General features: G+C 42.4%; 1 protein-coding gene across 2 annotated transcripts in view; it reads left to right on the forward strand.

The window, feature by feature from the left end:
• LOC106563375 (neuroligin-2) overlaps positions 1 to 17,775 on the forward strand; it is a 91,556-nt gene that overhangs the window by 31,186 nt on the left and 42,595 nt on the right. For both annotated transcript variants that reach the window (XM_014128878.2, XM_014128877.2), the window contains one exon: positions 12,472 to 12,525. In XM_014128878.2, the coding sequence (XP_013984353.1) occupies positions 12,472 to 12,525 (54 nt within the window). The remainder of the gene's footprint in view (positions 1 to 12,471; positions 12,526 to 17,775) is intronic.

Genomic DNA, 17,775 nt, shown 5'->3' on the forward strand with positions numbered 1-17,775 from the left:
TGCAGAATCGGTGTGTTCAGTTGCTCTTTAACAGGACAGGAGCTGAGTTAAAATGATCAATCCATTGGATTTCATTGAATGCCAGTAAGCCAATCTGAGATGGACACTGTATACCAATGTTTACCCAGCTACATTTTAAGTGCACATATTCAAATCAAGCTTGTTCAAATTATTCAGTTAGTTTTTTTGGTGTGGATGATTATTATGCTTAAGATGTTTTTTCTCACTCTTTTGGTTGCATCACACTACTAGTACTGGCTGCATCTGTTTCCTGCCTGTGACTTGGTGAGGTTGGACCCAGGTGCAGAGAAGAGACCAGACGAGGAATCAGTGGCTAAGGATACTTAGAATCGGTAGCCGCAGGATCACGGTAGACTTGAAAAACAACGAACACCAAGTCTCCAAACCGCACTCAGGAAACGACCGCACACGGTAAACAATTCAAGCTTCTGCAAAGGACAACAGAAAAACACACCTATTTTAACAGGGAAATCGTAACGGGTAAATAGGACACACCTGAGTGTTGTTAATGTCTCTAGGACGGTCTCTGCTGTCCTCTGGTGACTGGTGGAACCATGACACAGCCAAATTCACTTAGCCTAATAAACAGTGTTAAAATCAAGGGGGAAACTGCAAAAGAATGTAAGAATGACAGCAAAGGAAAAAACCTATTTGCCCTTTTTTTGGCAATTTTACCCCCCTTTTCTCCCCAATTTCATCATATCCAATTGGTAGTTACAATCTTGTCTCATTGCTGCTACTCCCCAAAAGGCTTGGGATAGGCGAAGGTCGAGTCATGCGTCCTCCAAAACATTACCCGCGAAGCCACGCTGCTTCTTAACACCTGCTTGCTTAACCTGGAAGCCAGCCAAACCAATGTGTCAGAGGAAACGCTGTTCAACTTATGACTGAAGTCAGCTTTGCAGGCGCCCGACCCGTCACAAGGAGTCACTAGAGCACGATGAGCCAAGGAAAGTCCTCACGGCCAAAAGTTCCCCTAACCTGGACAACGCTGGGCCAATTGTGCGCCGCCTTATGGGACTCCCAGTCACAGCCGGCTGTGACACAGCCTGGGATCAAACCCCAGGCTTTAGTGATGCCTCAGCACTGCGATGCTGTGCCTTAGACTGCTGAGCCACTCAAGAGGCTATTCTATTTGCGCTTTTTAACCTGACTAGAAACCAAGGTTTTCAAATCGAACTGCAATATTCTTGTAAAATAGTAAGCAGACAAATAATATGTCTACCATTGTTTACCAGACCTGTTGTGCCTCCATACAACATTGTTTTCCTGGAAATGTAACAATGAGTTCCTTAGAGTGAAACTGATGACCATCTAGAGATGAGGAAAGTGGAAATGAGGTATAGTAAATGTGTGTTTGTGATGTACTGTATGTCTGGTGGAGTATTCGTGAGTGTTTCAAGAATCGATGTTTGTATTACGGTGTTCTTGGAAAACCTTGAGAACATTGAGGCCATTCTTGCCAAGCCATTCAAGTAGGTGTATAGGTACTGTAGCTATCGCCTACTCTAACTGTCTGGCTGGCCACATGGAACTGACAATTCTGTAGCGCTGTCTCTGTCAGCTAGCTGTGAGAGCAGACCCCAGCTCCAGCACACAACACAGTTCTGACACCGTCACTGAACACAGGCAAACCTGTTTGTTTCTCTCCCCACAGAGCCGTGTCTCTGTCGCTGTCACTGTCTCTATTAGGAAACAATGCTGTCATACCTGCTTGTCGCATCCCAATATGCACTGCAGAAAACATCCCGCATTGTGCTCCAGCACATCAAATTTTTCCCCCCCTGACACACAATCCTGCTTTGACAGCACAACAGAACCCAACTGAACACATCCAACAATCATCTCAGATTGAGTCTCCTCTCTCGTCACAGTCATGGGCTTCCAGGAAGCAGGAAGCATTATGCCCATGTAAAGTCTTTAACTGAAGTCTGCCGCTCCATTTCAAAGGAAGACGGGTCCATTTCAGTGGAACTGCTCCCTGTGCGCAGCTTAAGCTCTTTAATGGGTATTAGAGCAGGTTTAAAATCACAGTGTTCACCATTAAGCGGTTAGGTGTGGTTTTAGAGTGTTGCTGGGAAAGTGCTGACTTGGCAGGGGCCTAATCTACCTTCCCCTCCATTACTAGTCTGTCTAACTGCCGTGCCTCATCCCTCCCCTCCCTCGCCCCTCTCACTGGAACTGTCCTTACACCTGGGAGGCCTAGGGGTGGGAGGAAATCAGTTAAATATTGATCGCTTCCCCATAAAATTAAGAGAGAGAGAGAGAGAGAGAGAGAGAGATCCAGAAAAGAGCTGCTAAATTCTACAACCTCCTAAAAGGAAGCGATTCCCAAACCTTCCATGACAAAGCCATCACCTACAGAGAGATGAACCTAGAGAAGAGTCCCATAAGCTCTGTTCACAAACAGAGCCCCAGGACAGCAACACAATTAGACCCTACCAAATCATGAGAAAACAAAAAGATAATTACTTGACACATTGGAAAGAATTTACAAAAAAACTGAGCAAACTAGAATGCTATTTGGCCCTAAACAGAGAGTACACAGTGGCAGAATACCTGACCACTGTGACTGACCCAAACTTAAGGAAAGCTTTGACTACGTACAGACTCAGTGAGCATAGCCTTGCTATTGAGAAAGGCCGCCAAAGGCAGACTTGGCTCTCAAGAGAAGACAGGCTATGTGTACACTGCCCACAAAATTAGGTGGAAACTGAGCTGCACTTCCTAACCTCCTGCCAAATGTATGACCATATTAGAGACACATATTTCCCTCAGATTACACAGATCCACAAATAATTTGAAAACAAACCAATTTTGATAAACTCCCATATCTACTAGGTGAAATACCACAGTGTGCCATCACAGCAGCAAGATTTATGACCTTTTGCCACAAGAAAAGGGCAACCAGTGAAGTGTTTATGTTTATTTATTTTTCATTTTTTACTTTAACTATTTGCACATTGTTACAACACTGTATATAGACATAATATGACATCTGAAATGTCTTTATTCTTTTGGAAGTTGTGTGAGTGTAATATTTACTATTAATTTTTTTATATTTTATTTCACTTTTGTTTATTATCTACTTCACTTGCTTTGGAAATGTTACATATGTTTCCCATGCCAATAAAGCCCCTTAAACGCAATTGAATTGAGAACAGAGAGCGAGAGAGAGCAGTGCTGGTGGTCTGGGTGTGTCCCTGATCCAGACCGCCATTCATCCACTACTGCAGAGGGTTGGTCGTGCGTTTTGCCAATAGATCTGTCTCAGACAGAGGCTGTAGTTAGCACCCTATGTGGGAGCCATCAGAAGACAGGCAAAGAGATGTAGTTAGCACCCTATGAGGGAGCCATCAGAAGACAGGCAAAGAGATGTAGTTAGCACCCTATGAGGGAGCCATCAGAAGACAGGCGAAGAGAGATGTAGTTAACACACTGTGAGAGTGATAAAGCTGCTGGCTCACCAACAGAGAGTACACTGTGTCTGTTAAATGAGTGAGTGTATCGCCAACACGTAGGGAGAAAGTAGTGTGTCGTTAGCACCCTATAACAGAAAGGGAGAGAGTGGTGTTAGCATAGCTAGCATGCCAGGTGGCTGTGTGTGCGTGTGTGTGTGCGCGTGCGTGTCGGGTGTGGGGACAGGATAGCGTGCTGAATCCTAAAAGTGATTGAGAGGGACTATAAAAGCCGTGTAGTGATTGTGCCGGCCATGTAGCGCGCCGCTGACAGATCGAGACAATAAACAAATGAACAGGATCCCTATCGGCCAGGCTTAAAGGGAGCTGCGCGCCAGAGGGGTGAGGGGTCACTCTGATAATGCTTGTTATTGGCTGTCCCCTATGGAACGTTTAACCACTGTTAACATTAAAGCTTCATGTGGGCCACCTGTGTGACCTTGGCGTAGGGGAGCCCTGTCAGAAGCCCTCACATGGCTGTGTAAGTACTGAACCACCACCCCCTGCCAGGCTCCCTGTAGGGATACTCTGGAGGAGGGAGGGACATTCTGACGAGGGCATTGATGTCTCTGGAGGGGATGTTTTTGTGTGTATGTGTGAATTGTGCGTGCTTAAGTTTGTGCGTGCGGGTGTATGTATGTGTATGTCCCTGGTCATCCCCCCAATGTAGTTGTGTATCCTGGCAGGACAGACCAGTCCCTGTGGACGTGATGAGGGCCCGGATACGCTGTAGCCTGAGGGCTGTAGCATTGAGCTAAGGGGCTGAGTGGGCAGATGCGCCATGATGGGTTGGCATTCCCCTGCCTGCCTTTTAACCACAAAGAATGATGGCTTGATTCTCCTCATTGATTTTCCTCTACAAAGCACTGATGTGTAGGGAATAAATGGGAAATGTTCTCTAGGGTCTTTCAGCAGGCACCTCTCAACAAGATACTGTGCAGTGAAACAGACTAGTTTGGGGCTGTCTCCGCAGGACAAGCTGTATTTGTAATGCTCTCTTACTTTTGGCTTTCGGTTGTTTTGGAGTCTTTTGAAAATGAGAGAGAAGATGGTCTCTTGTTGTGTTGTTACGATACCAACATTTCAACAAAGGATACGACACCAGGCCAAGCATCATGATATCAAGTAGTATCGCGATACCACTGTGGGAAGAAATCTGTGACCTGGCATCCGTTTTCAAAACATTCTCCAAAAACCTGTCACTGGAATCCACACTTCTACTCAATACAACACATTTAATTTAACTTCACACTGTTAAGTGTATAATATAATACTACATATTATGTCTCATTTGCTGATATTTACAAAGGCCTACCTGTGATAAAGCTGGAAGATTGGGAGGAGGAATATACATGCATAATGATCTGCTTGTTATTGTGTCAGTGAGGGGAAAACACTGCATAATGATCTGCTTGTTATTGTGTCAGTAAGGGGAAAACACTGCATAATGATCTGCTTGTTATTGTGTCAGTGAGGGGAAAACACTGCATAATGATCTGCTTGTTATTGTGTCAGTGAGGGGAAAACACTGCATAATGATCTGCTTGTTATTGTGTCAGTGAGGGGAAAACACTGCATAATGATCTGCTTGTTATTGTGTCAGTGAGGGGAAAACACTGCATAATGATCTGCTTGTTATTGTGTCAGTGAGGGGAAAACACTGCATAATGATCTGCTTGTTATTGTGTCAGTGAGGGGAAAACACTGCATAATGATCTGCTTGTTATTGTGTCAGTGAGGGGAAAACACTGCATAATGATCTGCTTGTTATTGTGTCAGTGAGGGGAAAACACTGCATAATGATCTGCTTGTTATTGTGTCAGTGAGGGGAAAACACTGCATAATGATCTGCTTGTTATTGTGTCAGTGAGGGGAAAACACTGCATAATGATCTGCTTGTTATTGTGTCAGTGAGGGGAAAACACTGCATAATGATCTGCTTGTTATTGTGTCAGTGAGGGGAAAACACTGCATAATGATCTGCTTGTCATTGTGTCAGTAAGGGGAAAACACTGCATAATGATCTGCTTGTTATTGTGTCAGTGAGGGGAAAACACTGCATAATGATCTGCTTGTTATTGTGTCAGTAAGGGGAAAACACTGCATAATGATCTGCTTGTTATTGTGTCAGTGAGGGGAAAACACTGCATAATGATCTGCATGTTATTGTGTCCGTCAGGGGAAAACACTGCATAATGATCTGCTTGTTATTGTGTCAGTAAGGGGAAAACACTGCATAATGATCTGCTTGTTATTGTGTCAGTGAGGGGAAAACACTGCATAATGATCTGCTTGTTATTGTGTCAGTAAGGGGAAAACACTGCATAATGATCTGCTTGTTATTGTGTCAGTAAGGGGAAAACACTGCATAATGATCTGCATGTTATTGTGTCCGTCAGGGGAAAACACTGCATAATGATCTGCTTGTTATTGTGTGAGGGGAAAACACTGCATAATGATCTGCTTGTTCTTGTGTCAGTAAGGGGAAAACACTGCATAAGTATCTGCTTGTTATTGTGTGAGGGGAAAACACTGCATAAGTATCTGCTTGTTATTGTGTGAGGGGAAAAGACTGCATAATGATCTGCTTGTTATTGTGTCAGTAAATGGAAAACACTGCATAATGATCTGCTTGTTATTGTGTAAGTAATTGGAAAACACTGCATAATGATCTGCTTGTTATTGTGTCAGTAAGGGGAAAACACTGCATAATGATCTGTTTGTTATTGTGTCAGTAAGGGGAAAACACTGCATAATGATCAGCTTGTTATTGTGTCAATAAGGGGAAAACACTGCATAATGATCTGCTTGTTATTGTGTCAGTAAGGGGAAAACACTGCATAATTATCTGCTTGTTATTGTGTCAGTAAGGGGAAAACACTGCATAATGATCTCCATGTCATTGTGTCAGTAAGGGGAAAACACTGCATAATGATCTGCTTGTTATTGTGTCAGTAAGGGGAAAACACTGCATAATGATCTGCTTGTTATTGTGTGAGGGGAAAACACTGCATAATGATCTGCTTGTTATTGTGTCAGTAAGGGGAAAACACTGCATAATTATCTGCTTGTTATTGTGTCAGTAAGGGGAAAACACTGCATAATGATCTGCATGTCATTGTGTCAGTAAGGGGAAAACACTGCATAATGATCTGCATGTCATTGTGTCAGTGCGGGGAAAACACTGCATAATGATCTGCTTGTTATTGTGTCAGTGAGGGGAAAACACTGCATAATGATCTGCTTGTTATTGTGTCAGTGAGGGGAAAACACTGCATAATGATCTGCTTGTTATTGTGTCAGTGAGGGGAAAACACTGCATAATGATCTGCTTGTTATTGTGTCAGTAAGGGGAAAACACTGCATAATGATCTGCTTGTTATTGTGTCAGTAAGGGGAAAACACTGCATAATGATCTGCTTGTTATTGTGTCAGTGAGGGGAAAACACTGCATAATGATCAGCTTGTTATTGTGTCAGTACGGGGAAGACACTGCATAATGATCTTGTCATGTCCTGACCAGTAAAGGGGTCATTTGTAGTTGTAGTATGGTTAGGGCGTGGCAGGGAGTGTTTGTTTTGTGTGTTTTTTTTTTTTTTTGGTTCTAGGGGATTTTGGTTCTAGTTTTCTATTTCTATATTTCTTTTTCTATGTGTGGCCAGGTATGGCTTCCAATCAGAGGCAGGTGTCTTTCGTTGTCTCTGATTGGAAGCCATACTTAGGCAGCCTGTTTTTCCTGTGTTTTTGTGGGTGGTTATTTTCTGTATAGCCTGTGTGCCTTATGGAACTGTTTCGTCATCTGTTTATTTTGTTTTGAGTGTTCTTTCAAATAAAAAAGAAAGATGAGCACTATACCCGCTGCATTTTGGTCACCGTTCATCGACGCTTGTGACAGATCTGCTTGTTATTGTGTCAGTCAGGGGAAAACACTGCATAATGATCTGCTTGTTACTGTGTCAGTGAGGGGAAAACACTGCATAATGATCTGATTGTTATTGTGTCAGTAAGGGGAAAACACTGCATAATGATCTGCATGTTATTGTGTCAGTAAGGGGAAAACACTGCATAATGATCTGCTTGTTATTGTGTCAGTAAGGGGAAAATACTGCATAATGATCTGCTTGTTATTGTGTGAGTGGAAAACACTGCATAATGATCTGCTTGTTATTGTGTCAGTAAGGGGAAAACACTGCATAATGATCTGCTTGTTATTGTGTCAGTAAGGGGAAAACACTGCATAATGATCAGCTTGTTATTGTGTCAGTAAGGGGAAAACACTGCATAATGATCTGCTTGTTATTGTGTGAGGGGAAAACACTGCATAATAATCTGCTTGTTATTGTGTGAGGGGAAAACACTGCATAATGATCTGCTTGTTATTGTGTCAGTAAGGGGAAAACACTGCATAATGATCTGCTTGTTATTGTGTCAGTAAGGGGAAAACACTGCATAATGATCTGCTTGTTATTGTGTCAATAAGGGGAAAACACTGCATAATGATCTGCTTGTTATTGTGTCAGTGAGGGGAAAACACTGCATAATGATCTGCTTGTTATTGTGTCAGTAAGGGGAAAACACTACATAATGATCTGCTTGTTATTGTGTGAGGGGAAAACACTGCATAATGATCTGCTTGTTATTGTGTCACTAAGGGAGAAAACCCCGCATAATGATCTGCTTGTTATTGTGTCAGTAAGGGGAAAACACTGCATGATGATCTGCTTGTTATTGTGTCAGTAAGGGGAAAACACTGCATAATGATCTGCTTGTTATTGTGTCAGTGAGGGGAAAACACTGCATAATGATCTGCTTGTTATTGTGTCAGTAAGGGGAAAACACTGCATAATGATCTGCTTGTTATTGTGTCCGTCAGGGGAAAACACTGCATAATGATCAGCTTGTTATTGTGTCAGTGAGGGGAAAACACTGCATAATGATCTGCTTGTTATTGTGTCAGTAAGGGGAAACACTGCATAATGATCTGCTTGTTATTGTGTCAGTAAGGGGAAAACACTGCATAATGATCTGCTTGTTATTGTGTCAGTAAGGGGAAAACACTGCATAATGATCTGCTTGTTATTGTGTCAGTGAGGGGAAAACACTGCACAATGATCTGCTTGTTCTTGTGTCATTAAGGGGAAAACACTGCATAATGATCTGCTTGTTATTGTGTCAGTAAGGGGAAAACACTGCATAATGATCTGCTTGTTATTGTGTCAGTAAGGGGAAAACACTGCATAATGATCTGCTTGTTATTGTGTCAGTAAGGGGAAAACACTGCATAATGATCTGCTTGTTATTGTGTGAGGGGAAAACACTGCATAATGATCTGCTTGTTATTGTGTCAGTGAGGGGAAAACACTGCACAATGATCTGCTTGTTATTGTGTAAGTAATTGGAAAACACTGCATAATGATCTGCTTGTTATTGTGTCAGTGAGGAGAAAACACTGCATAATGATCTGCTTGTTATTGTGTCAGTAAGGGGAAAACACTCCATAATGATCTGCTTGTTATTGTGTCAGTAAGGGGAAAACACTGCATAATGATCTGCTTGTTATTGTGTGAGGGGAAAACACTGCATAATGATCTGCTTGTTATTGTGTCAGTGAGGGGAAAACACTGCATAATGATCTGCTTGTTATTGTGTCAATAAGGGGAAAACACTGCATAATGATCTGCTTGTTATTTTGTCAGTGAGGGGAAAACACTGCATAATGATCTGCTTGTTATTGTGTCAGTGAGGGGAAAACACTGCATAATGATTTGCTTGTTATTGTGTCAATAAGGGGAAAACACTGCATAATGATCTGCTTGTTATTGTGTCAGTAAGGGGAAAACACTGCATAATGATCTGCTTGTTATTGTGTCAGTGAGGGGAAAACACTGCATAATGATCTGCTTGTTATTGTGTCAGTAAGGGGAAAACACTACATAATGATCTGCTTGTTATTGTGTCAGTAAGGGGAAAACACTGCATAATGATCTGCTTGTTATTGTGTCAGTAAGGGGAAAACACTGCATAATGATCTGCTTGTTATTGTGTCAGTAAGGGGAAAACACTGCATAATGATCTGCTTGTTATTGTGTCAGTAAGGGGAAAACACTGCATAATGATCTGCTTGTTATTGTGTGAGGGGAAAACACTGCATAATGATCTGCTTGTTATTGTGTCAGTGAGGGGAAAACACTGCACAATGATCTGCTTGTTATTGTGTAAGTAATTGGAAAACACTGCATAATGATCTGCTTGTTATTGTGTCAGTGAGGAGAAAACACTGCATAATGATCTGCTTGTTATTGTGTCAGTAAGGGGAAAACACTCCATAATGATCTGCTTGTTATTGTGTCAGTAAGGGGAAAACACTGCATAATGATCTGCTTGTTATTGTGTGAGGGGAAAACACTGCATAATGATCTGCTTGTTATTGTGTCAGTGAGGGGAAAACACTGCATAATGATCTGCTTGTTATTGTGTCAATAAGGGGAAAACACTGCATAATGATCTGCTTGTTATTTTGTCAGTGAGGGGAAAACACTGCATAATGATCTGCTTGTTATTGTGTCAGTGAGGGGAAAACACTGCATAATGATTTGCTTGTTATTGTGTCAATAAGGGGAAAACACTGCATAATGATCTGCTTGTTATTGTGTCAGTAAGGGGAAAACACTGCATAATGATCTGCTTGTTATTGTGTCAGTGAGGGGAAAACACTGCATAATGATCTGCTTGTTATTGTGTCAGTAAGGGGAAAACACTACATAATGATCTGCTTGTTATTGTGTCAGTAAGGGGAAAACACTGCATAATGATCTGCTAGTTATTGTGTCAGTGAGGGGAAAACACTGCATAATGATCTGCTTGTTATTGTGTCAGTGAGGGGAAAACACTGCATAATGATCTGCTTGTTATTGTGTCAGTGAGGGGAAAACACTGCATAATGATCTGCTTGTTATTGTGTCAGTGAGGGGAAAACACTGCATAATGATCTGCTTGTTATTGTGTCAGTAAGGGGAAAACACTGCATGATGATCTGCTTGTTATTGTGTCAGTAAGGGGAAAACACTGCATAATGATCTGCTTGTTATTGTGTGAGGGGAAAACACTGCATAATGATCTGCTTGTTATTGTGTCAGTGAGGGGAAAACACTGCCTAAAACCTTCTTTACTTTACCTTCTTAACACACACACACACCACTCTCTCTATCTCTATCTCTATCTCTCTCTCTCTCTCTCTCTCTCTCTCTCTCTCTCTCTCTCTCTCTCTTATAAACACAAAAACACACACTTTCCCAACATGTAAAGCGTTAGGAACCAAACAGAATTTAAGTAGCACCAGAAAGAAATCCATGTTTTATATATACTGAACAAAAATATAAATGTAACACGCAACATTTTTTTATATTTTACTGGGTTACAGTTCATATAAAGAAATCATTCAATTTAAATAAAATCATTAGGCCCCAGTCTATGAATTTCACACAACTGGGAATACAGATATGCATCTGTTGATTACAGATACCTTTTTTTAAAGTAGGGGCGTGGATCAGACATCCAGTCAGTATCTGGTGTGACCACCATTTGCCTCGTGCAGCTCGACACATCTCCTTCACATAGAGTTGATCAGGCTGTTGATTGTGGCCTGTGGAATGTTGTCCCACTCCTCTTCAATGGCTGTGCGAAGTTCTTGGATATTGGCGGGAACTGGAGTATGCTGTTGTACACGTCAATCCAGAGCATCCCAAACATGTTCAATGGGTGACATGTCTGGTGAGTATGTAGGCCATGGAAGAACTGGGACATTTTCAGCGTATAGGAATTGTGCAAAAATGTGTGAATAACATTTCAGCTAAATAAGATTTTTGTGTTTATGGAACATTTCTGTTATCTTTTATTTCAGCTCATGAAACATTGGACCAACACTTTACATGTTGCATTTATATTTTTATTCAGTATAGTTTAGACTTACATTAGGCCTATATGAATCCTACCTTTGAAGCACATCTCATGAGTAGCAGAACCTTTTCCTTTCTTCCTGTGCCAATCAAATTAGCCTTGACCTACTGTCAAGTTACCAGGTTGTTAGCTAGGTAGGTATCATGACTGAACAACATTGTTTGTTATCAAACCAATAATTAGTGACGTGGGATCAGTTTAAAATGGCCCGCGACATGGTTTGTGAAACTATTTAAAGTGCACACAAATCCCAGTCAAAAGAAAAAAGGTATCTCCGTTAATATGGGTCATATTTCTTTACTGTTTAGGCTCGAGACAAGCAGTTTTCTCTGTTGTAAAGCTGCAAGCATGCCTGTCGCCAAGCGGTGCTCCATTTTCCCTCACTGACACACAAAAGGCTGCTTGACAGTGAACTTCAAACTCAGACTGGTCTGTGCTCTTGATTATAACAGGTGATGTAATGATACAATCTATCATCTTTGCTCGCTCTGCGTCCTGCTCCAATGTAACAAATGTACAACTCTAACAACAGAAGACTCATCAGGGTCTGCATCCCCGTCGCCATCATGGCTAAATTATATATTTTTTATCTGACTGAGGAATAGATGCTCATGAAGAGCAGAAGGAGAGAAGCATGTGAGGGAGGGCTGGTAGAGGGTTATGCTGGCTGATTACAGCTGCTACACGTGATGTGAGCATGGAAGTGAATATGATTGGACCTGTGCATACCAGAGACTAGTGGCTGTTGCTTCAATTCAACTGAATTTAAAGATTTTGTAGCAGGTTTTTTAGATCACTAGGGCTGAAAAAGTCAGTATCATATGAAACAGTACTACGGTATTCTAAAAAATATATCCTAAGTATCATGATGTTTTGGTACCGTGAAGATACCGTGGTAACCGGTATACCGTGCAACGCTAGTCTCTTGCTGGTTTGCCATTTTTCTCCTCCCTTGGTTTCTTTTTCGTTTTCAGCAAAGTTAAATCTTTTTCAATTTTCTCTTTTCTCTTTTTCCTCCCTTTTTTCTGAACCTTAGGTCCGCTCACAAAAAAACACGATGAGTCTACAATGAACAAACCGAGGGATGAAGGTATTTTTGCAGCATGTTTAACCCTTTTGTGGTATTTTTTAAACTTTTGGAGGGGATAGAATAACATACTGACATTATATGTTGGTGTCTGTAAGTGTAATCACTATTATTATCTCAGTTGTAATCTCTAATTGTCATCGTCTCACAAAAATGTAATAAGTATAATGATATACACATAATATATCATATTTGATACCATAGCTAAAAGCTAGCTAGAATAGATAACTCAACGTTAATGTTGTGAAGTAGACTGATATAGACAGACATACTCCCCTCTTATCTATCATCTCTCTCATCTCTCTTTTTCCTTCGCTATCTCTCTTTCGCTCTCTCTTGCTCTATTTCTCTCTCTCTCTCTCTCGCTCTCTTTCTCCCTCTCTCTGTCTTTCTCTCAGTCTTTTTCTCTCTCTCACACACACACACACACACACACACACACACACACACACACACACACACACACACACACACAAACCTCAATTGTTCCACACACCCCTGCCACAGCCATTTCCTCCTTTTTTAGTATATGGTTAATCAACCAATAAACTGAATTTTATTTGCATAACACTTTTTACAAAGTCATGCTGTTTTAACTGTCCTCTGTCTTGCACCATCCAAAAGGTGAATACTTTATATTTTGTTTAATAGGTATTCTTTAACTGCATTGTGTAGATTGGGTCTTTGATTGATCCACTTGACCATTTCTTTATTTGATTCTTTGTTGGGGAATAGGTGGGTTTTTACAGTAAAGGCATTACAGTTTGGTTGTAGGGGGATGCTGGCATTTGGATACGATTCCAAGCGGTGACGGTTGCTATCACACAAACATTACACATGTAGGAAACCATGTAACTAGTTGTTAAAACTAGCCAGGGGAATGATGCCTTGTCTTTATATAATCAAGAGGTCTGAAAGATCAGACTTTTACAATTGTGTTTGTGTGCGTGTGTGTGCATATGTTTGTGTATGCATCCACTCAGGTGTCTGTGTGTTTGTGCTTGATTGTATGTGTTAAGGTGTGTTTGCTGTTTCCATGTTCATTTCTCCCATTCTGCCGTCTCTAATTGTTATGGTTTAAAAAGAGACAGATCTAGCTAATCCAATTGTGCGGTTTGTTAACGGTGAAAAGAGAGGGAAGGATGCGTACAGGAATCTGGAGGAGAGGAGCAGAATGACAGAAGAGAGATGAAAGAGAAAGGGAGAGGGGAGCGCTGAGAGCACAGGGGAGGGCGAGGAGGGGGAGAAAATGGAAAAAATAGTGGTGATGAAGACAAGTGCATGATGAAATGACATTTATAGAGCTTTGAAAGTGAGAGAGAGGGAGGAAAAGAGGGTGGATGAGTGGGAGACTAGGAGGGAAAAGAGTGAGAAAGAGAGAGGTACAGAATAGAGGAAGTGAGAGAGAATGCAGTCCAATATCAAGAGACTAGTAAGGCTGAGATGAAGGGAGAGAAATGCAGCAAGGGTGGAGGGAGAGAGAGCAGCAAGGGTGGAGGGGGAGAGAGAGCAGCAATGGTGGAGGGGGGAGAGAGAGCAGCAATGGTGGAGGAGGGGGAGAGAGAGCAGCAATGGTGGAGGGGGGAGAGAGAGCAGCAACGGTGGGGGGGAGCAGCAAGGGTGGAGGGGGGAGAGCAGCAGCAGAAGAAAGGCAGAGAGAAGGGGAGAGGGAGAGTGACGGGTTACGAAGAGAGGAGAGGAGAGGAAGGAAGGAAAGGAGCGAGAATAGTGTGCCAGTGTTTCAGGGGCTGTTTTGAAGCAGGCAGGACAGTGAGGGCCCTTTTGGCCCTGTAGGCCTGGGATGTAGGCTGATGTTGGCTGAGTGAGACAGTTCTCTCTACTCCCCTCCCACATGCACACATGAACTCTTATCATGCACTCTTATTATGCACTCTTATCATGCACTAACACATGCACTATTATCATGCACTAACATATGCACGCTTATCATGCACCCTTATCATGCACTAGCATATGCACTCTTATCATGTACTCTTATCATGCACTAACATATGCACTCTTATCATGTACTCGTATCACGCACAAACATATGCACTCTTATCATGTACTCTTATCATGCACTAGCATATGCACTCTTATCATGTACTCTTATCATGCACTCTTATCATGTACTCTTATCATGCACAAACATATGCACTCTTATCATGTACTCTTATCATGCACTAACATATGCACTCGTATCATGTACTCTTATCATGCACTAACATATGCACTCGTATCATGTACTCTTACCATGCACTAACATATGCACTCGTATCATGTACTCTTATCATGCACTAACATATGCACTCGTATCATGTACTCTTATCATGCACTAACATATGCACTCGTATCATGTACTAACATATGCACTCATATCATGTACTCTTACCATGCACTAACATATGCATTCATATCATGTACTAACACGTGTGAAGTCACACATACAGTACACAGACAGTAAATCACTCTACATCACTTTCTTTCACAGACACATCCTACACCAACACACACTCCATCACATACAAACAGGGGCATCAGCACCCACACAACACAGGGAAGGGGAAGGCATGACAAACCTAACCTAACGCACTGTAGCAGGCCTAAAATAAACGCCCCAAACTAGATCCCCTACATACTGGTCTTGACGAGAAGAAAAAAAACTGTCCGGGGAGGTTCTCTTCTACACTGTTCAACCAATCCATTAAATGAGGAGGAGGATGGACTAGTCTGACTGGGTCAGTCCAGACCCCTGCTACGAGGTTAGCTCTTGTGCTGATGCTTAGAAAGACCTCCATAAAGAATGAATGAGTTCCACGTACTGTACAGAGTGATGAACAGCTGCATACATAATGTCTATGATCTACAGAATATCCACAGTATGTATGGTGCAGTCAACCTATCAGATGGACCCATAACACACATATTAATATTACATACATATTACATGCATATTACATATGTATTATATACATATTACATGCATATTACATACATAGTATATACATATTACATGCATAGTACATACATATTATATACATATTACATGCTGTCTCTGTGACTGGATATGTAAGTAACGTTGGTTAGTTAACGTTAACGTTATCTAACGTAGGTTAATGACATGTTTGGATGGAGTGTTAACCTCCAGGACGTCCCGATGTGAGTCAGTCACATAGTGAAATGTCTCTCTGAGGAGATGCGTACACCTGGAGAGTCCTGCAGGTGGCTCTAACACACATCCCATCTCCTTCCTCTGTGAGTCAGCCTGAACACGTGCACAGACACATACTGCAACATGTACATTATCATGCCGTCATGCTAGGCTCGTACGCTCACACACGGACACATAATAAACTCAAATCGTTACGTTCGCTTGGCTCCCATTAACACAGAGGTATTTGAATGCTTTATGTGGGTGAACAGCGAGATAGATTGTCACAAAGGCCTACATCCTTTAGAGGTAACACATGCTCACAAACACACAGAACACTCAGACGTCCACAGCAACACTCTCAGAGACAAAGTACCTGGTGCTCTAGATGTCCTAGCTCTGCTGGAGAAGAGTGACACTCTCCAGTCCAGTGCTGAGCGTCCCTCTCTGTCAATGTCTCTGTCGCTGTCTGTCTCTGTGTGTGTGTTGTTTGTCATGTGCTTGTGGTGTGTGACTGCCTGGTGACAGAGAGGAGAGCTGATCCATTAGCCAGGCGTCACCAAGGGCTCTGCTGGCCTGGTAATGCTGGGATAATTGAACTTGTTTACATCTCCTCTGGGAAATCACTAGAGACACACAATACACTGGAGAGAAAGGGAATGGAGTGTGTGTGTGTGTGTGTGTGTGTGTGTGCGTGTGTGTGTGCGTGTGCGTGTGCATGTGTGCGTGTGTGCGTGTGTGCGTGCGTGCGTGCGTGCGTGTGTGTGTGTGATGCACTCTGGTGCATGTGTAACCTGAGATTCAGGTTGTGATGCAAATATGTGAGTAGAATGTGTTACCACGGCAACAGGCTCAGAGTGAGTCAGTGCAATGGAATGGCTGGTGCGGTTCTATTAGAGAGAGAAGAGGCAGTTTCCATAGCGACTCAGCATCGGAGCTGCCTATGTGTGTGTGTGTGTCCGTGTGCTCACGTGTGTGAAGTTTCCTACATGCATCTCTGTGTCCGTGAAGGGACCTTGCCATGTACAACTTTGTAACGGTTTATTTGATCTCATCCTGTCCCCCCATTTTCTTGTGACATTACTCTTTCTACTCCTCTCTCTCTCTCTCTCTCTCTCTCTCTCTCTCTCTCTCTCTCTCTCTCTCTCTCTCTCTCTCTCGCACGCACTCTTTCTCTCTGCCTCTGTGCATATCTCTTTCTCTCTATCTCTCTCTTTTCCCATCGTTCTCTACATTATTTATTTACTCATCTCTCTCCCTCTGTATATTTTTCCATCTCTCTCTCTATCTCCATCTCCCTGTCTCCCACTCCAGAAGCTCATCAGGCTAAACAGATGCTGTGCTGTTATTTATGTTTCCTCTTGGTCTGGCTCTCATATGAATTATCCACAGGGCAGACGCTAGGCTAACTGGGCAGCACTGGCAGCTCTGCCCTACTAAAGATACATAGACCATACCACAGCACGTCACAGAGAGGGGGGACCCTGTGAAACCCAGACCGTACCAGCATACTACAGAGAGGACAGTAGGAGAGACAGTGGCAGACTGTACCATAACTCGCCAGAGGGGACAGTGAGAGTTACAGACTGTGCCATAATTCCACAGAAAGATGGGACCCAGGGAGACTTGTAGCACAGCACTACAAGAGGGGACAGAAACATACACAGACTGCCACAACAACACTACCACCATGTTCTAACATCTAAAATGGCTAACCACTGGATAGGTTCCAACACTAAAGCTTTCACTTATAATGTCCTCTCAGTTCAGTATGACGGTCAGGAATGAGGAGAAGAAGCTTACGTTTCAGACTTTGGAGATATACCCTGCATATACAAAAGTATGTGGACACCCCTTCAAATTAGTGGATTCGGCTATTTCACCCACACCCGTTGCTGACAGGTGTATAAAATTGAGCACCTAGCCACGCAATCTCGATAGACAAACCTTGGCAGTAGAATGGCCTTACTGAAGAGCTCACTGACTTTCAACATGGCACCGTCATATGATGCCACCTTTCCAACAAGTCAGTTCATTCAATTTCTGCCCTGCTAGAGCTGCCCAGGTCAACTGTAAATGCTGTTATTGGAAATTGGAAACAT

Source organism: Salmo salar, chromosome ssa11 (assembly GCF_905237065.1).
Source record: "Salmo salar chromosome ssa11, Ssal_v3.1, whole genome shotgun sequence".
NCBI classification, from domain to species: domain Eukaryota; kingdom Metazoa; phylum Chordata; class Actinopteri; order Salmoniformes; family Salmonidae; genus Salmo; species Salmo salar.